The sequence below is a fragment of the Ambystoma mexicanum genome, chromosome 3q, assembly GCF_040938575.1.
Source record: "Ambystoma mexicanum isolate Mex_15411 chromosome 3q, UKY_AmexF1_1, whole genome shotgun sequence".
Taxonomy (NCBI): domain Eukaryota; kingdom Metazoa; phylum Chordata; class Amphibia; order Caudata; family Ambystomatidae; genus Ambystoma; species Ambystoma mexicanum.
In genome coordinates, this window is record NC_090926.1 from 1,049,333,970 (window position 1) to 1,049,355,288 (window position 21,319).

General features: G+C 48.1%; 1 protein-coding gene across 1 annotated transcript in view; it reads left to right on the plus strand.

Annotated features, from left to right (window-relative positions):
• Positions 1-21,319, plus strand: part of DNAH17 (dynein axonemal heavy chain 17) — an 8,024,690-nt gene that overhangs the window by 5,875,552 nt on the left and 2,127,819 nt on the right. Inside the window, exon 56 of the mRNA XM_069655242.1 lies at positions 12,573-12,806. Coding sequence (XP_069511343.1) covers positions 12,573-12,806 — 234 coding nt within the window. The remainder of the gene's footprint in view (positions 1-12,572; positions 12,807-21,319) is intronic.

Consider the following 21,319-nt stretch of genomic DNA (forward strand, 5'->3'; position numbering starts at 1 on the left):
CAGCGCCTTCCTCACCCCGCAGTGGTGAAGCCCGCGGCGGGGCAAGGGCGCGGTGTTTGGCGCCGTCCCCGGAGGGACTCTTCCTACTTCCTGGTTTGGCCACGCCCCCACTGGTACTTCAGCGCCTTCCTCACCCCGCAGCGGTGAAGCCCGCGGCGGGGCAAGGGCGCAGTGTTTGGCGCCGTCCCCGGAGGGACTCTTCCTACTTCCTGGTTTGGCCACGCCCCCCCTGGTACTTCAGCGCCTTCCTCACCCCGCAGCGGTGAAGCCCGCGGCGGGGCAAGGGCGCGGTGTTTGGCGCCGTCCCCGGAGGGACTCTTCCTACTTCCTGGTTTGGCCACGCCCCCCCTGGTACTTCAGCGCCTTCCTCACCCCGCAGCGGTGAAGCCCGCGGCGGGGCAAGGGCGCGGTGTTTGGCGCCGCGTGGTGTTCGGCGCAGCTGGTGTTGAAGCAGGAAGACTTGCGGACTGGTACTGGACACTGAATCTGGAGGTGAGCAACGGGAGGTAGACGGTGGTAGAGGTGTGAGGTGTGTGGTGGCCCCCCCTAAAGATATCTGGAAACAGAAGCCTCACAGGATCTAACCATGGAGCAGCCGTCTTCTGACCCCTTATCCCTGTTCCCCCCGCCACTCTTCTGTCCACCAATCCCTCGCCCTGTCCCCCTCCTGCAGAAATCCCAGCGCAAGACTCTGGTGCTAAGGAGACAGCGCCCTCAGGGGGTGCCTCCTCTACCCACCACCACCATAGCCACTACTACTACTACAGGCACTACTATGGGGCCACACGCCGGTCTGTTTGCCACTAAGTCCACTGTCACCCAGTCTCCGTCTTGGCCCGTCACATCAGCAGGGACACATTACCTGCCCCCAATACCGGCCCAGCAGCACCTGGGGAGCCAAGGTACTCGGCTTAACCTTCAGGATGGTCGGTCCAACCTGTCTCGGGTTGCCAGCATAGTTGCTGGCGGTAAATCGGAATCAAGTCCTTCCCTCATTCAAAGCTTGGTTCCGATCCTGGCCACAACCCTCGATAATCTTATCCATGGTACCCCTTCAGCTATTGTGACATCCCCACTGGTTGTGGGGGACAATTTGTCACTAAGTGCCCAAAGTGCTCAAAGCACTTCCTCAAGCTCCTATGACAGCTCGTGGAGTGATGTACTCTCGTCTACCAGTTATGGGTCTAGCCCCCCCCCCTCCGTTTGACCCCGCCTCGGATGATCGAGGCCATTAACCAACTTTCTGATGTCAGCAACCTTGAGTGCTATTCGACCTCCAACCGATCTCCAGAGGAGGCTCCCCGTGATAGGGGGTGCGGGTGTGGGTGTAATAAAGTTCTGGCGGAGCTGGCCAGCATTAAGGCTCTGTTACAAACTTTGCTCGAGGGCCAATGGAAGGGAGGGGGAACTGTCCAGGAAGAGGAGCCCAAGGTCACCACTTCAGCTGTTGCAGGGCACAAGTTCTTATCCCTGGAAAATTTTCTGGAATGCACACCGGTACTGGCCCCCCTGATATTGCCTGCTGCCAAAGGGTCTGTTGTTCACCGAAACCTGGCACAAGGGGAATCGCCCGTTAATAACTGCCTCTGCGACCCCAATGCCATTATCAGAGAGAATAGCAGGGTCCCTGTTCCAAGCCCAATGTCTTTGTCATCGGTGGTGCCGGTCTCTTCCTCTATGGGCCCCGATTGCACGGAGTCGAAAGCCCTGGGTCCGCAAAAGTCTGGGTACCAGCACAAGCTACTGAAACAAGGAAAGTTCCAACGCTCCACAGTCTTCCTTCAGGGGGTGCCCAAACTGGCAGTAAATAAGACAGAGCCCAAGGATGCCCTACTCAATAAATGTCTATTTTGGATGAATACCTCTGGAGGCTGCCCGTTTGTCCGTAGAGAAGCTCTGGTGGGGTGCCGTAGAATTCCCAGTTTGGGCAAGAATACCCTGGACTGTATCAAACTGTCATTTTGGGATCGCAGCACAGCAAACAGGGTTCTGGGAAGCTGTGGGCGGGCGGGCCATTTATCCAAGAGTGGGATCTCAATCAGCATGCTCCCTTTTTTCAGCTCTGTTGTCCCACCCAGATCTGCGGTAGTAAATTCGGGGGTCTTCTCTAGTAACTGTCCCCTTACAGGGGAAAATTTGACAACCTTGGGCCCAAGGTGCCATGGGAACTGGTTGAAGCAAGGGGTTGGTGGGACCTGACTACCGGCCCAAAGAACTGTTTAGGGTCTCCCAGGAAGGGGATGGCTTGTTTGAATTGCCCTGATTTCTTTATTTATTTTCTGTGGACTTTTTGTAATTTTGCATTAGAATTGTATTTTTGTTTTTAGAATTGTCTTGCAGGATGTACTTTGATGGTCCTTTCGGGCCGAATAAAGTTGTTTGACTGACTGACTTATAGCCTGTGGGACTGTATGTCATCAGTGGCTGAACGCATCCCGGAAGGTGAAGAACGGGATGGTTTCCTGGCTATAGTGAAGGATGGTAAAGAGGCTATGGAGGAATGCCTTCAGTCAGGATTGGACACTACGGATAGTTTAAGCAGGTCCATGGCATCTAGCACAGTCTTGCGCAGATTTGCATGGCTAAGGAAATCTGGCTTTGCACCTGATGTGCAGTCTAGATTACTTAATATGCCTTTTGATGGCTTGAGGTTGTTTGGCAACAAGACGGAAAAGAGCTTGGAGAAGCTGCAGACATCGAAAGGGGCAGTGAAATCACTCAGTGCCGCTATAAAACCACCTCAGCAACACTCTTGCGCAGGCTCATCTTCCTGGAAGAGTCGCCATTTTTGCATCTATTCCTATTTTGGGAAAGGGAGAGGGCAGGCCAGTCAGAGAGGCCAACAGAGAAAACCCTTTCGTGGTGGAAAAGGGAGAGGTGCTAGATCAGCCACAGCAGCGGCTACGACCTCCTCAGCCACTTCAAAGCCACTGCAAGCCTACCTTGTGGGAGGCAGAATCACCCGGTAGCTGGACGAATGGCAAGGCATTACGTCAGATGCCTGGGCACTGGAGATAGTGACCCATGGTTACTGTCCTCCTTTTCATCAAATACCTCAAAATCATCCACCGGGAGCCAACTCTGTAAAGACTCCAGAACCGCTCCTTTTGCAGGAGATTTTAACCCTGAAAGGTGCAGTAGAACATGTACCTGTAGCGGAGAGGAACATGGGCTGTTAATATTTTCTCATCCCCAAAAAAGACGGGGGATCGAGACCCATCCTGGACTTCAGAAGCTTGAAAAGGTTCCCTAGGAAGGACAAGTTCAAGATGGTGACCCTTTCTCAGATCCTTCAGGCTCTTCAACTTCAGGACTGGCTGGTTTCATTGGACCTTCAGGATGCTTACTTTCATGTGCCAATCCATCTCAAACACAGAAAGTACCTGAGGTTTACAATTGGTGGTTCTCATTATCAGTTTCGGTTTCTACCTTTTGGGCTAACCTCTGCCCGAGGGTTTTCATCAAATTGATGGAGGTGGTGGCAGCGAGTATCAGAAGAAGGGGGATTCACGTCTACCCTTAACTGGAAGATTGGCTAATCAGAGCGAGTTCATCCGAACGAGCCCAGGAACATCTGGCCTTGACCTGCCACTTCTTTCACAGTCCTGGGCTTCTCCCTCAATTACAAGAAGTCACAAATGATTCCAAGCCAAAAACTCCAATTCATCGGAGCAATCCTGGTCTCTTCCTCGGGGAAAGCCTCGCCTCTCAAGGAGAGAGCTCACCACATTCTGTAGATGGTAATTAATTTTCAAAATGCCCAACATCTACCAGTATTCAACTTTCTAAGGTTGCTAGGCCTCATGGCATCCTGCATTTTTCTGGTGCAAGAGGCCAGATTGAGAATGAGATCCCTTCAGTGGGCCCTCAGGACTCGATGGTCCCAGTTTTCAGGGGAGATGTCAGATCTTCTACAAGTCCCGACCAAAGTGGCTCAGGATCTCCTATGGTGGGATTGCAAGGAGAATATCCTCAAGGGGGAAACTTTTTGGCAACCATGGCCGGAGATAACGGTAGTGACGGACACCTCACTCACGGGGTGGGGAGCCCACACCAACGACCTGACAATCAGCGGTCGTTGGTCTCCATCTGAGTCCAAATTACACATCAACCTTTTGGAGCTCAAAGCAATCAGTCTAGCGCTGAAGGCTTTTCTGCCCTCTGTACAGGGAAATAATGTCCTGATAATGATGGACAACACAGTGGCCATGTACTACCTCAACAAAAGAGGAGGCATAGGATCACTTCCACTGTGCAGAGAGGCAATGCAGCTCTGGTTCTGGGCAATGAAAGAGGGAATCTCTCTGTCGGTAGTTCACCTCGCCGGAGAGCTAAACACGGCGGCAGATGCTCTGAGCAGGCAGAGTACAGTATCCCACGAATGGGAGCTAGCTCAGGAAGTCCTTCAAGAGATCTTCGCCCTTTGGGGAACCCCTCAAGTGGATCTTTTTGCGACTGGGGCCAACTGGAGGTGCGAACTGTATTGCTCAAGGGAATTTCCCCCAAGAGGAGCTCTAGGGGACATGTTTGTAGTGGACTGGGTATTTCCACTTCTTTGCGCGTTTCCTCCAGTCCATGTGATTCCTCATGTAATCAGGAAGTTGAGAAAGTTCAGGAAAACCATGATGCTAATTGCCCCGGATTAGCCAGGGGGATGTGGTACCTGGACCTTCTGGACACTTCTATCTGCCCTCCAATACGTCTTCCACAAAGAGAAGATCTTCTCTGACAAGAGGAAGGTCGGGTTCTCCATCCAGTGGTCACGACACTCAGCCTTCACGCATGGTTTCCGAAAGGGCTAAGATATAAGGATTGGGACCTCCCGGATCACGTAATGGGGATTTTGCTTTCGGCCAGCAACAAAATCCCTTTATCGGTGTTGTTGCAACAAATTCAGTAACTGGTGCAGGGATAAGAGTGTGGATCCATTTATTTTTAATACTACAACAGTACTTTCTTTCTCTTACACTTTTTAGGTAATTTTAGGGCTCCAAGTTAGAAAGATAAACGGTTACTTGGCAGCGCTATCTGTCTTTTAGAGCTCCTCGGAAGAGGTGTCCTATTTTAAAATGCCTCTAGTCATTCAATTCTTGAAAGGGTCGACAAATGTATACCCTCCGACACCTTTTCAGGTGCCCATTTGGGATTTAAATCTAGTCTTAAAATTTCTCATATGTGCTCCTTTCGAGCCTTTACATTCTTGTCCATTAAGACTGCTCACTCTTAAAACAATTCTTTTAGTGGCTATAACATCAGCCCGCAGGGTGAGTTGCAGGCACTGTCTTGTACGCCTCCTCACTCTATTTTCCATAGGGACAAGGCTATTTTAAAAGTCAAGCCATCATTCTTACCTAAAATAGTATCTCATTTTCATCTGTCACTAAAGATTGTCTTACCTTCCTTTTATCCTCCACCTCACACTAGCCCGGAAGAGTAAAGATTACATAGACTGGACCCAAAAAGGGCTCTCAGTCTCTATATTTCTAGATTGGCAAATATCCGACAATGTGATCAACTATTCGTTGGATATACTGGGCACAAATTGGGCCTTGCAGTATCTAAACAAACTCTATCCAGATGGATAGTTTTACCAATTTCTGAATGCTATAAACTAGCTGGGGAAGAGCCTCCAAATGGGTTAAGGGCTCATTCAACCAGAGGCATGTCAACTTCCACGGCCTTTCAGAGGGGTGTCCTGGTGTGGGATATTTGTGCTGCGGCCACTTGGTCGTCAATGCACACCTTTGTAAAGCATTACTGCTTGGACTCTACTTCTTACCAAGGAGGACTATTTGCAAAATCTGACCTTCATTCAGTCCATAATTAACATTCCTAGTACTCCCACCTCCAAAATTACTGCTGCTATGGGAGTCTATCATAAAATGAGGAACACGTGGGAGGACACAATCCATTCGAAGAACAAGTTACTTATTACCAACTGTAACGTTCTTTCGATTGGATGTTCGTCCCACGTATTCCTCATTGACTCTCCCATCCTACCACTCCGTACAGTTTACACCAGTTGCACTCTGACTTCCTTAAGAGCATGAAGACTTAAAGCCTCATCAACTGATGCGACCATGAATTCCGTAAAAACAGAACTGAATTTACGGGCACTGCTCGAGCCCTTTATACAGTGGATGACGTTGACACCCGAAGGCGGCCCTCGAGGGACTTCGACTCTGCGGTCTCGAACAAAGCCCCCTGGTGAAAAATAATTTCCGAAGCAGCTGAAGCTGGGATACGAATATCATAAAATGAGGAATACGTGGGAGGAACAGGCAATCGAAAGAACGTTACAATTGGTAAGTAACTTGTTTTACTGTGCATTGGGCTAAACTAACTACGTTTTGAATCAGCGATTTTGAAATCATCAGACCCAAACTGTCAGATGTCAAAGAAAGACCCTTTTGTAATCAAGAGGAATTCACTGTCACGGTCCACAATAGTATTGAAGCACTCAGCACCAAAATTAAAAGATCCTTCTCCTTTAATTGTTCCAGTGTCAGAAAAAAATCAAAAGCCTAGGATGCTCCAAGCAAAAACGTTATATTTAAATGCAGATCTGCAATTTTGGCACATCAATGCATCTATTGTGCTATCAGGTTAAAGCATTCTTTATTGAGAAATCCTATACAGGTTAACAGAATTCCTCCCACAGGATGCAGCTGTAAAGTATTCAATGCACATAACAATATGGCGCCTACCTGTGTCTACAAGCAGATGCTGTAGCCTGTATCCTCACTGGCCACGGGTGGACTGGGCCGGGGGAGCAGGAGGGAAACACACCGCAGATCTTTAGATATGCCGAGGCTGCTGTGGCCATTACAGCAAAGGAGGCTCTTCCTTTATGTTTTCTCTTTTATTGTGGAACCTATATTAAGGCTTCTTTTCTGCATAGCAGCATCTTGTCAGTACGTATGGGATGAACCTCTTTAAGGGTACTGCTGGCGTCCTTGGGAAAGGAGGTTTGCTGGGCGATAGCGGTTTTGAATGGGTTCTTTCATTTCACTATAAGCCAGGGAATGCGCAGAGTGCCAGAGGGATGAGATGAGCATTACATACAAAATAGCAGAGGAAAGAGCAGATGAATAATACTACACTAAACCATGAGAGGGACCAACCAAAAAATGTGGCCCAGACAAATAGAGAACACCTTATAGATGTGATTTAATGAGACCCAAAACGTGTCATTTTTTACTGTCTTTGTAAAATGTACTTAGGAATCATTAGGCGCCCTGTAAACCTATGCATTAGAACCTCAAGTCAATGTATTACAGCCTGGATAGAAACATTTTAAAACTATTTGTAAAGAGAACGCCAGGTAATTTACAGGAAATCATTTATTTCTCAACAAACGACATTGTGCTCTTTGCAGAATGAGCAATCATTTTAATAAACATTTTGTTGCTGGTGATCTTGCTGAAAGCAACACCTCCATGACGTCATCTGGAAGGTCCTCTCTCTGAGGAAGATGTAACGGGGGACAGATGGACATGTCTTGAAGGTCTGGGTACCACGTTCTCCAGGATTGCTTTTCTCCTGCAGATTCCTCATCAGATAGATATTCTTCCAGCATTAGATGCTAGGAATACCTTTTGGCAGGGAACATAGTGCACCTTGAATAGTCCATCGATCCATCTTGACTCCTTACGGCGGTCATCCACTCTGGGCATGACTTCGATCGTTGTACATATCCCACCTTACTACACCCCCGTACCTCAGCATGCTTCAAACTCGAAAACTCTTGTTAGAGAACCTTTTTGTTCACTAACGTTTTCATCCAATTCAACATGATTTTGCCAGAATGTTTGCTCCCAAGTGTCTGGGTTTATAGGGTGCAAGGCCTATAATTCCAAGATGTCCATCACAGACAAGGGTAAAGGATGTTTGAGCACCTGGAACCGTGGGTTGCTGCGCCTTTCATCTCAAGTTTTTAGGTGCACTCGTAGCCCATTGGTAGAAACTTAAAATAGCCCGTGCTTGTTGTGTGTATCATGAAGAACTGGTTTTAGTTTCTACTCATTTGGCTCATGTGCTAACTTTTACAAAAATGATTCTTCCTTTGGTTTTTGCTCAAGTGAGTGGAGAAATAGGGTCCACAAAGATAATTCTTCCTTTTATTCAATTGAATTCTTAAATAACAGGTGGTGCCAAAACGTGTTTCGACCTTGCAGGTCTTTTTCAAGGCTACCAATACTGGTTCGGTTCAAGGTAATGGATAGGCTGCATCATTAAAAGTCATGCGTGGTGCATGGTGAGTTGTGAAGTACAGTGAGGGTGTTGGGACCATTTCAGGTTGAGTGACCGGGTGTCAAATTTTCATTTTATACATTACATTAGATTCATAGATGACACCACTGTTAGCCAGTACAGTAGTGTGTTGGGACCATTCCAAGTGTAGTGACATGGTGTCATATTAAACATTTATGCATTTCATTTGATTATTGGTGATTATCACATTGTTATAAGAGGATATATTTAAGCATGTAAAGACATGAGAGAAACAAAAGGAGAGAAATGAAAGATTGTTTGTATTGTCCTTGAATTAGGTAGGTTGTCATTGTGGATTTTATTGGAGGGATAAGCTCACCTGGTGGGTATGTGGTCTGGGTGTCTTTTCATCTATACCTGGTAGATATCTGTTGTTCCCAGCTTGTCCTGGTTTAAGAGAGGTGAGTCGGTGCTGGTTCCGCCATTCTCCTGTTTGATGCCAAGGTTGTTTGTGTGATGGGGAGAAATGTCAGAAATGCTAAGTGCTGGTTGCCTGAAGTAGAGTCTGCCTTTGGCAAAGTGGGCGGTGCTCTGATACTGTTGGAAATGCACGGGGCCACGTGTTCCCTTGAGCGTTATATGGTGTGTTGCATATCTTGCATTGGGATGTTGGGCGTGCCAGTGCATATGGCCATGGTGCTTATTTGGTGTAGTGGGTCACTGACAATGATGGGTTGGTGAAAAGGCTTGAAATGTCCGTGTGCTCTTGTGAGAATGCAATATTTCTGCTGCTTTCGTGGGGTTAAGGGGCTGACCTAGCCATTAATGCTGGGTGGTCTGGTGAGCCACTGTTGGTTGCATTGCCTGTTTCAACATGGCTAGGGCTTCTGTGCCCGTAAATATGGCTGTGCATGATTCATAAGTTCCATGTAGAATACAGTTTTTAGTGAGTGAGGGGTAATTAAAGCCCAGTGCTCAGGTGCCAGTGTTTAGCGGCCGCAAGCGGTAGGGTTGGAGCTTAAGTGTGAGATGGCAGGGCCATTAGTGCTGGGTTGTGTGGAGAGCCACTGTTGGTCGCGTTGGCTGTTCCAATATAGCTATGGGTTCAGTACCAGTATGGCTGTGCATAATTCTGAAGTTCAGGTGGAACGAGGAGTTTACAGAGTGAAGGGTATATTAATGCCATTGCTCCAGTGTCAGTGTTTTAACGGCTGCATGCGGTAAGGTTGGAGCGTAAGTGGGAGATGGCCGGGTCTCCCACTTACGCTCGCACTTAAATCCTTCAGGCTATTCAAGGCATTGTTCATGACTTTTGGAGGCTCCTCCCCCAGCTATTAGGCTTCCATCGCCCATTGGATTGTTCCGGCCATTTTGGAGGCGTACACGGCCATGGGCAGACCTGTTCCTGAGTGGATTCATGCTCATGTGGTCAGAGCCAGGGCCACGGCCATCTCGTTTCAGACATATGCTACTTGGGATGTCATCTACAAGGCGGCTACTTGGGCCACTCTATCGGTCTTCTGTAAGCACTACTCACTGGACACCAGCTCCAGACGCAATGCTGAGTTTGGTCAGGCGGTTCTGAAGAACCTTTTTGCTTCATCCTAGATATGAGGCACAAGGATGGAGGAAAGGGGACGGGACATATGAGTAATTAAAGTTACTCACCGTAGTGACTGGAGAACTCACAGTCGTTAGTCCCCTTTCCTCCATACATCCCACAGACCTTACCGCGCTAGTATGCCAATGGCTAATATGTAATAGGCGTAGCCAGGTATCTAAGCGTCTGATGTGTTCAAAGGGGACTAAGGTGAGACATTCCCATGCCCGAGGCCTTGCCCCACGCGCTGTACTGAATTTAAAGAGGAAGCAACATTTTTTACTGCGGAAGGTTCTTGTGGCGTCCCCATGTTGGGGGACGTCCACAAGGATGGAGGAAAGGGGACGAAGGACTATGGGCACTCTAGTCACCACTATGGTGAGTAATTTTAATTTATATCTCACTACTGCTACACAATATCACCCATGCCCTATACCTGAGCCCACCTAAGTTTCTATAACTACTTCAAAAATACATGTGTTGCTCCCAACTGCGCTCCCCACCATCCTACAGCTGTGCCTCTTCACTGCTCTTGTGCACTAATACATTTTTCTTAGCCTGAATCGTTTGGCATTGTAAGGGAGCTATACATGCATCTCAACAATACCCCCAGCAAAAATACAGTATGGGACTGTTTCAATCGCCAACCTGCTAGAGGGGATGTGGAGGTCTGGGTACTATGGGGTAAATACTCTGGACTTGCACCTGAATTTGACCATTTTGGGAGATGGTACACCAGCATATGTCACAAGTAAGCAACCCAGGGATCGAACGGTTCCCACGCCACATGGTGTTCGAAGATGGTAACGACGATTGGCATGATGACCCACTGAAACGTAAACTCGTACATATTATGTTGTTTGCGACATGCAAGTTCATAGTTCTTAAATGGAAAGCAGGAGTAGTACCGACAGAGGCCCTTTGGCCAGCTATGTTATCGAAACTATGTGTTTTTGAGCAGAATAGTTACAAACAAATGTCTCGCTTGTCTGAAGCAAATAAACTGCGGGATCTGGTGGAATCATATATATAAGTGGGAAAAGAAAGCAGACCAGCTATTCGTGGCCTTCTTTCTGTCCAGAAGGGGCATGCCGGTGTCTAACCAAATAAAATCCATATGGATAACCCCCTGCATTTCAGAATGTTACGACAACGCTGGGAAAGATCTGCCACCAGGCATCAGAGCCCATTCCACTAGGGGTGGGCCACTTCTTCGACACTGCAGAGAGGTGTGCCAGTAAGGGTCATCTGCCGAGCTGCGACATGGTCGTCATTGCATACTTTTACCAAACACTATTTTGGATGTGGCCTGTGGAGCTGATGCTTGCTTTGGGAGGGCGGTTTTACAAATTCCTGGTATAGGGAATTTTATCCTGCATCCACGATGCAAACTGCTTGGGGAGTTCATCTGATGAGGGATCTGCAGGCGAAAAGTAATCAATTGAATGATAAATCACTTACCGGTAATGTTCTTTCTATGGATTCTTCTCTTGCAGATTCCTCATCACCCTCCCATCTATCCCAGCTATGAAAGTGTGACAGTTCTGAAACTAATTTCTTTGTGAGATGAGCAGTCAAGCTACCTGTATCGAGGGGCACCTATTTATTTCACGTGTGATCCTCTACAAATTGTTATGGTTCTGCTCTTCATCAAATAAAAAAAAGAAAAAGGTTCGGTTTTCTGTGAGTTGTGGCTATTCAGCCGAATCTTTTGATTCTTCCTACCTCCGCAGCATCTGAGCTTGGGGGAAAAATGGGTGGGCAACTGAGGTACGGAGGCATAGTGACTGTACGATAATCAACGTCATGTCCATAGTCGACAACCGCCACATTGAGTCAAGGTAAATCGACGGCCAAGTCGAGATGCACTACGTCCCATGTAAAAAAGTTTTCTGAGCAGCTGATGTTAGAAGGATATCTATCTGATGAGGAATATGCAGAAGAAGAATCCATAGAAAGAACATTACCGGTAAAAAATGCCTCTGTTGGGACCAGACGCATAGCTTTCTTAGATACCAAAATGTTGTCTGGTAAGATTTAACTCCTTTGGGAGAATCAGATCCTGCAGATCCTGCAGACCCACTGAAACAATTAAATACGTTTTCCATTGCTCGCCTCCCCACTCCTGTCATGCTGGATACTGGTGAGACACATCCACTCATGGTACTCATTGAGTGGAGGAGCAACTACATAACTACTATTTTATAGTAATACTTTATAAAGTGTGCACTGAGTATTCCTAATCTGGATATGGGAATATTCAAAGTATGTAAATCTATTAAACATATTTTTACCATGGACCACTATTTATATGTAAAAACCTCTCCATTTTAGGTATATTGTGCCTAGCTTATGTGATCTTCCCATCTTGCAATGCTAGCAGATGTCCCCAACTAACCTCCAAACTGTGATATATTATGTATTGTGTAAGATGTTCAGGGAGCCGGCTGACCTTAGAGTCAAATAGTGCAGTGCCCATTTCCATAGTAAAGACCCCACAAGCAAACCAAAAAAAGGCAAACCAAAATGTTTTTTTTTTGGTTAAGAGGACTATTCTCAAGTATATTAATGTGCTGAAGATGCCCATGATAGAGCTCCATGATCACAAGAAATCAACCTTTGCTTATTTGCCAATTGTGTTTGCATTAAAATTTTGCACACAACGTAAAATTATGTATTGAGAATTTTCCTCTTGTAATATTGTTGCTGCTTACAGATATTGCAAAATATGACTTTATATGTTTTTCTTGCTTTAAAGCCTGAAGTGAAGGGCTCCATCAGCCTTTTCATGTCGTATGTTCATAAAACGGCAAATGAGATGTCAAAGGTCTACTTGGCTTCTGAGAGACGATACAACTACACTACACCCAAAACCTTCCTGGAACAAATTAAACTCTACCAGAATTTGCTTTCCAAGAAAAAAAAAGAACTTATTGCTAAAATGGAAAGATTAGAAAATGGCCTGGCCAAGCTACAAGACACATCCTCTCAGGTGCGTACAACAGTATTTCTTTTGTGGAGACCCCTTTATTTAGAAACAAATACTAACAAAAACAATTGTTTGGCTTTGCATATTGAAAATCATCTCAGATTCATGGTAGCATTAAAAAGGGTAGCAAAATAGGTAGAAGAAGGCCAGTGGAAAGAATGCTGGAACAGAGAATGGGGAAACATCAGCGACCAGGCTGCAGGAGGAGAAGAAATGCAGTGAGAGAGGGGGCACTAACGAGAAGAACATAATAAGGCATGGCTACTGCCAAACTCCTAATGAGGCCCATTCTGTGTAAGATCAGACACATTGTTCTTTCTGAAGACTTCTGCCCTGCAGTCCAAGCACTAGTTCTCTCCCAGCTGGACTATGGCATGGCTCTACTCATTTCATTCACCAGTAGCACCCTTGTCCCCCTGCAAGCCATACAAAATGCAGCATCCAGATTCATCCTCCACCTACCCAAACATTCACATATCACCCCAGCTTTCGATCAGATCTACTGTCTCCCCACAACCCAACGAATTGCCTTCATAAGACTGCATTGATTTCAAAGCCATCTGTCAAAACACCCACCTACACTTCACAACTAACATAAAAACATCACCCACACAAGCACCAGACAAGCAATCCATCATCTCCTACACATTCCACTCTGCAAACTATCATGCACACAAAACCAAGCATTTACCAACTGGGCAACCAAGGCATGGAAATCTCTTCCTCTTCACATCTGCTATGCACCCTCAGAAAGAGCCTCAAAACGTACCTCACCACTCCCTCACCAGCAGGACACCAGTTACCTTTGGCCAGGCATGCTATACAAAGAAATACAATACAATACAATACAATACAGTACCTATTTCCTGATACATAACCCTGCTCCTCCATCATCCCTGCTACCACTTGTCTATCCTAATTTGTCTATGCTATCCTGAAAACATTTAGTAACTTCTGTTTTACTGATAACCTTTTCAAACCTTGAACCGTGCAAGGCTCTCTAAGACCTGAGGGCCAGTGATGAACACAAATTCTAATAAATAGGGCGTCCCAGACATATGTGCATTCACTAAACTGTATTATATTTCCCTCTATGCCTTATCGGACATATGTGTATAGCATAGCTTTAACACCTTGTTATCTATCTAGATGTTGTCAAGCATTGTGTTCTATCCAGGGCTTCATAGTTATATATTTTATTTAATTATTTATTTATTGTGAGTTAGTTTTAAAAAAACAAGAGAGAATGCCCGAAACATTCACTTACGGATTCTCACAAGGTCTGCTTGTCGTGTCTCAGCACTGGTCATGAGATGGCTGATTCCGGCTTGTGCTAGCCCATGATGCTGAAGGAGAGACAATCCGATCGAGAAGATCGAGAACACCTAAAAGGTTGTACTCCCAGAGTGATTCACATCACTCTTCTTCTTCCAAGAAAAGAATACTTCGCGCTTCATCAGAGTCCTCACCCGAAAGACAAGTAAGGTTTCCATTAAAATCCGCTTGGTGGTTGAAATGGGAGCAGTTTAGATTGAAGGTTGTCAAAGTGTTTTCAGAGTTTTAGGCAAGAAAAGGTTCAGAGCACACCACGCCTAATAAAGCCAGCAGGGACTATAGTAAAGGCTTGTCCTGCATGCCAAAAGGCCTGAGTATGAAGACAAAATTAATCTATAAACGAACATCATCATCGACGACCATGTCTGTCTCAATGCTCTTCAACGCCCCTCTGGCGCCTTCCTTAGAAGACCCATTGCCATTAAGAGTTCAAGAACCTCTGGCGTTACAACATGCTCTGAGATCCAGGAAAGGTTTTATGTATTCCCTAGAGGGGATTTTCAATGAGGATGGTGAAGAAGTCACTTTTTGGCTAGCACCCTTGAAGTTTTCTAATCCTACCGACTAATTCTCCTCGAAGGAGGAAATGATACTAAATGTAGCCACTGATCTCCAGGATACAAGTGGGTTAGACAATTTTCCTGCAGTAGACCTTTACGTACAAGACCCCCACCTCACTCCAATGCGGCATACAGATCAGTCATGGGGATAGTTACTGAAGCGCTCAGTTGGGGAACTCCTACCAGGAATGCTACTGAATATGATATGACTGATATTTTGGATAAGGGTCCACAAAAAGAGCCAGTTGAGGCTTTTCATGCAGTTTTAAAGCACCCTCTTATGGAGCTATGGCAAGAACCCTGGTCACGGCAAAAGACCGGCTCGGCACCAGCAGTGAGAGGGGACCTTACAAAAAATAATAGGTCTGCATCCTCTGACCCTGGTCTCCTGGCAAACACTGAAGGCTAAAGAGTCTGGTTGCCCAGGCTGCCACATCAGAGACTAGATCAAAAGCCTACCAGCCTTTGCCCCCAGACAGGAGTGACAAAAAATGAGATGCCTCTGTGTAACATATTATTCGCATTAAACAGTATGTCACTTAAAGCAGTAAATGCTTCATGTTCCTTGACTAAATACACCCACACATTTTGGGATTTCATTCTGCAACCTGCAGAAGACATCCCATCATGGGAAAAAGAGATGGGTTTCAAAAATATGTTTAGCTGGCAAGGGGACAATGTGCCAAGCCCTGCAATCGAGCCCGGACACATCTGGTTGCCTAGACAGGGCAATGGGTACCAGCTCAGTGCTAAGGTGCTTTTCATGGCTCTGTAAATCTGGATTTGCATCAAATGTACAAGCCAAGTTGCTTGATATGCCTTTTCGAAGGCCTTCTTTTTGTTGGCTCCAAAGCCGATGACAGCCTTGAAAATCTGCAAACTTCAAAGACAACAGCAAAATCCCTTGGTGCCGCAGTTTGCCAACAAACCACACAGCCGGGACCCTCGTCATTGAAAGCAAGGCCTTTTTGTTACTATGGCTTCTGTAGCTAAAGAAGAGCAGGTCACTTTTTGTTACACTCACCTGATATCCACGGGGACACCTTTCAGCCCTGGTTGATTGATTTGCGCCTGGGACCCTCTTTCTGATCGCGGGTGGTGCCTTCGATGGAAGTCGGGCCTGAAAGCACAGGAGGACTGGATTCAAGATCAGGTAAGCTCTTCTCCCACCTCCCCTGGGTTCAACCCTTTGGCCCTCTCCTCACCTTATTGCAATATTTGGCGTGCTCTCCGTCCTGCCTCTTTGCAGGGGTGCGTAGTCTTCAGTGGGCTTGGGCGACCAAGTTACTTCACTGTTGCCAGCCCATTCAAGTGTCTTTAAGGTAGGTCTTATTGCAGCAGTCTTTATTTGTTACTGTCCTTGCCTTCCTTTCTTCGTCGTTAATGTCTTTTCTTTCTTCCCCTAGGTGAGCGGAAGATTTGGCGTGTCGTGCTGGTTGGATTGAGCACCTACGGTAACGGATGCCGCAAGAAGCGCACTACGATTCGGTAAGTAACGCGCTAAGCACGATGCTGTTTCGTCTTGTACTTGCTAACCTGTGTTTCTTCTCTCCTTACAGGTCGCAATGGTGTTCTCTGGTAAGGGTGGTGTTCTGGAGTGATGCTGGCCAAGAAGTGGCCAACTAGGTGAGGTTCTCGTGATGTCTGAGGCTTACGCCGTAAGTACATTTTCTAACGTTGTCTTTCTCCTTCTCCTTCCAGGTTGCTTCGTTCCGGCGAGTATGCGGTGTCCAGAAGATGCAGATTTCTGGATGGGCCACCGTGAGTAATCAGAAGCATAGACGAGCGTCGGGCAGATACAGGATGGAGTTTCGCAGGTAAGAGTCTATTAATGATGTTCTTTTTCTCCTCTGCAGGCTCGTTGCTCCGATGATTGCCGGTATCAAGGGCACTGGACACAGTGGCCCTCATTACGACCCTGGCGGAAATCGAAAAACGATGGCGGAAATGCAATACCGCCATCGAATAGCGCTCGGTGCGACTATGACCCGTCACCGCAAAGTACGATGCCATTAGCGACACCGTAGTGAACGCCAACGCTAACTGCACCAAGTACGCGCGCGCGCGCCATGCCAAACCGTAAAAACCACCATGGCGCAAGGGTACGCGAATTCCGACCCTAGCGGACATGTACCTAACGCCATCAAGCACGGCGGAAAGTACCATTCCGCCATGGCGAGAAGTACGGCATCGCGAATCAACCGTAAACGGCCCAACTGAGGGCCTGTACACCGCTCCCTGCCCACATAGTACAACTCCCCGTAGGTGCAATGCAACCAGTGAAATGTACAAGTCACCCATGCATGCCAACGAACAAATGAATAACAAGAGGGGCCAATGGGAGCTGCAGGGCACAGATGGCACGAATACAGAAGCCATTCCAATGGACATGACCACAGTCCCCCACCAAGAAACGCACGCAAACACAGGCACCTGTGACCAGCAACATTCCGAAAATCACATCATTCCACCAATCCACCTGGCTGACCGGCATCTGTTACACAAAACCTAATCCCCCGCCCCTGAGCATGACATCATTCAAACAGTCATATTGGCAGCCCTCATCCCTGACCTCACTGGGCTTCGTATGCAAACGCGCCCAGCACAGTACCACGCAACTATACTCCGAAGCTGGAACCCAATGCAGATCTCCTCACAATACATCGCTCCCCAAATAGGAATATGCCACATCACTTGCAAAGAAGAACGCTACACGGCCCATATCAGAATAGAAATTTAATGCACAACAAAATCACCAAGCCCATACAGCCATTAGGCCATGAACTCCAAAACACATTTCACCATTGTGTGCTGCATCCGCAAGAAATGACCAGCTACTTCTTGTGTGACGCCCTGTTCCATCATGGTACACAGAGCCACATTCACGTACGAAAAGGCAACATGGAAGCGCACAGAACCGCAGGGCCGTCCCAATGGGGAGGCACTAGTCCAGCTGAAAGGCCGAAATGTTGCTCCGAGCCACTAGTACTGCGTAAGGGCATGTGGCCCATTGGCGATCGTCCCATAAGATCGTAATGCTGCTCCACTGATTAACACGAAGCAGCAGGTGTCGGGAGTAAAAGCCATCTGCAGGAGTGGCATACAGATGGCAGTGGCAAAAGGGGAGGAGATACCTGTCAACCAAAAGAAAAGAAAAAGAACAGAATGGCCATCAGAACTACATTCGAACAACTCACTTCAATGATCACACTAAATCCACAGCCATATGCATGCTAGCCCACTCCAAAGGATCATCACCACCCCAAAACCACTTGCGACTCATAACTATCTATATCGAGGTGGAAACACCATCACACACGAGTGTACCTGTGCATGCGTCTGTGAAAACAGAATCCATCAGATGGGATTGGTAACGTGCATGGACACAAGTGTCTGAGGGTGCGTCGAGACAGGGAGGGCTCAACAAGGCCAGATAGACGATGGTCCCACTATGGCAGCCCTGCATCACATAGCGCAGGGGAGGCGGACAGATTCCAAGAAGCCCTGTACATGGCAAACTCTGTATCAAATCATCTGTCCATGCATCCATTCATCATTCCCTCATCCCGGGATAAAAACGCCTGAATATTTACTCACATAACATTAGAAATATCCATTGAGTCTGTGCGTTATGCAGCCTGCAAAATCCACTGTGCCCCAGCCCGTAATTCCAGTGTAGTGAAGGAACATGTATTTGGGAACGTCCGGCCTCATCGCCCACGTCGCTATTGCGCATCCCAAACTATTCATCTCAATCATTGCATCCTCGCCATGGCCCCTGTCTCAAGGACATTGAACAATAGAACGTTATATTTGCAGTCAGACCTGTGGGCATCTCCTCGCCGCTAGCTGATAACCGAAAGCGCCGCCCTTCGAATTCCTCATTTGCAACATCACGTCGAAAAGGCATCTGTGGCCGCTTGAAATCACAAATTAATCCATCTAGAGCGGCTGTGTGTGAAAATGGCAACTGCCTTCACTCACAAATGGGACGCCCCGCCCGTCGTTGCAACTCGGTACAGTGATGCATGAGGGCCCACCGTTACTCGAGTACTACGTTCCACTGACCCCTCACAAGTCTGTTCGCGACTGCAAAGATTGCATGTGAAACAATGGGACCTTAGCCGAATGAACATATCAACCAATGTTACACGGCCATCGGGTACAAATACATGATTGCAATAGCAAGATGCCATGCGTCGAAGTGCAGCGTTGTGTGCGGGACGTGCTCGGCCAAAGGGGAGAGCAGCTTGCACAGGTGGAATGAATCACCACAGGTGGAGGCCATACAGCCTGAAAACACATAAATTGCACACCCAGTCTCCTCCCACAACCACACCCACTCCGAAATGCTACCGGCAGGACTCGCGATGTTGGCCCTGGGGGACCTGATAGCACTGCAAGTACTCCAACTCCAAGAAGAAGACGAACACCAACTACAACCGGCCGCACGGAGGAGACGCAGGAGGAGGAGGAGGGCAAGGCAGGGCCAGCAAGGGCCGCCAGCACAGCCACTACCACCACGCAGGCAGCCCGCAATCCCACGCCTCCGAGCACATCCGTTCAACCTCACTGATGAGCAGATCCACACCCTCTACCGTTTGGACCGGGACACCATAGCCGCCATCGTGGACATGACACAGGCTGACCTTGTCAGCATGATAGATAGCCCAACCGCCATCCCACCCCTACTGAAGGTGGTGTCTGTACTCCACTTCCTGGCCACAGGCACCTACCAGCACACAGTCGGACAGTTGCATGGCATTTCTCAGCCACTGTTCTCACGGACACTATTGCAAGTGCTCGATGCCCTCCTGCAGCACGCAGACGACTACATCTCTCTACCACGCTCGGAGCAGGAAATTACCAACACAAAAGTGGGATTCCATGCACTTGCCGGCATACCGGGTTGCATTGGTGCCATCGACTGCACCCATGTGGAATTGGTCGTCCCACATGCCATGGAGGCCCAGTACCGCAACCGAAAACAATTTCATTCTCTGAATGTACAAATGGTGTGTGACTCCAACAGGATCATTACACATTGTTGTGCCCGATTCCCTGGATCAACCCATGATTCTATGGTCTTGAGGAACTCTACAATACCACGCTACATGGAGCGACACGCAGGGAACAGATCCTGGCTACTCGGTGAGTCTCATTTCATGCATGATGATGTGGGGTATGTGATTCGGCAATGACCTGGCAGGAAGGGGGGGGGGTGTGTGTGCGTACGTAGCAATGGCATTCCACATTATACGTTTATCGTCCACATACAGGTGATGCTGGATATCCACTGAAGAGATGGCTCCTCACACCAGTCCGGAACCCACGGGACCAGCATGAGGAGGACTACAACCATGCCCACTCACGTACCCGTGTAGTCATAGAACAGGCATTCGGCCTACTGAAGACTCGTTTCCGCTGCCTCAGCAGGTCTGGCGGGGCACTCCTGTACCGCCATGAGAAGGTTGCAAAGATGGTGATGGCATGTGTCATGCTCCACAACATGTGCGTACGTAGAAATGTGCCCATGCCCCCTGACGCAGAACTGCAAGCACCTGAGGATGGTCATGATGAGGGTGGGGATGTGGCAGCACCTCAAGGAGTCTGCGAGGCACAGGAGGGCCGTGACATTCGTCAGCATCTCATTGATGCATGCTTCTAGCACTCACGCCTGGTGGCTGATACATGGACACGGTACTCGTGGCACTGTGTGTGTCTGGTACATGCACAACATGGACTGTACGCCTATGATGGCCTAGTACACAAAGATCATTGTCCACACATCTCATTGGTTGATCGTGCATTGTTTATGGCATATGTGATATCATGTTAAACACCCTATCGACCCGCCACCCAAGTGAGCCCAACACACCCCCTCCACCCTCCACCCTCCTACCTCCCCCCCGAACACCAGTGTCCAAAGATGCTCATTGTCAGTGGGCAGTCGCTATTGCAAGCCCCCTCTGCGGGTATCAGGGGCACCCCTGCCTGTGGAGCGCAGGTTCCTCCCAGATCTACGTTGGGGGCTGCCCTGGACGGAACTTGCAATGGATGATGTCTCTGCCTGCTCACGTCCATGCATGTCCCTAAGGGTTTGTGAGAGCTCAGTGAGCACACGGCGCACTGCGGCAAGTTCGGCACATACGTCTTTGGACGTCGCATGCAGTTCCCCCCTCAGGCTCTCGGTGCTTCTCTCCATTTGGACTCTCAGGCTCTCTGTACTTCTCTCCATTTGTGCCCTAAGTGTCTCAGTTGATGTTTCTATGTCTGCCTTAGTGCCCCCACATTCATCGGCATGGTCCTTGAGGTGCGTGGCCAGTTGCTGCTGTTGCACGATTAACTGGTTGAGGGACTGTTGCCTCTGCTGGGCCATGGCCATTTGCGGTGGTGTCACAGAGGGGCTGTTCGCCTCATGTTGCCCTGCCACAGGGCTTGTGGGGGATGGCCAGTCGTCGTCTTGTGGGTGCCCCTGCGTGGTATCCTCATGTTGTACGGGATGGGACAGACAGGGGGATTGGGACAGGTCATGGATGGATCTGACTTCGACATCCCCGTCTTCTGTGTCGGAGCATGCTGCCATCAATGGGGTGTCACCTATGGTGCTGCTGCCACCAG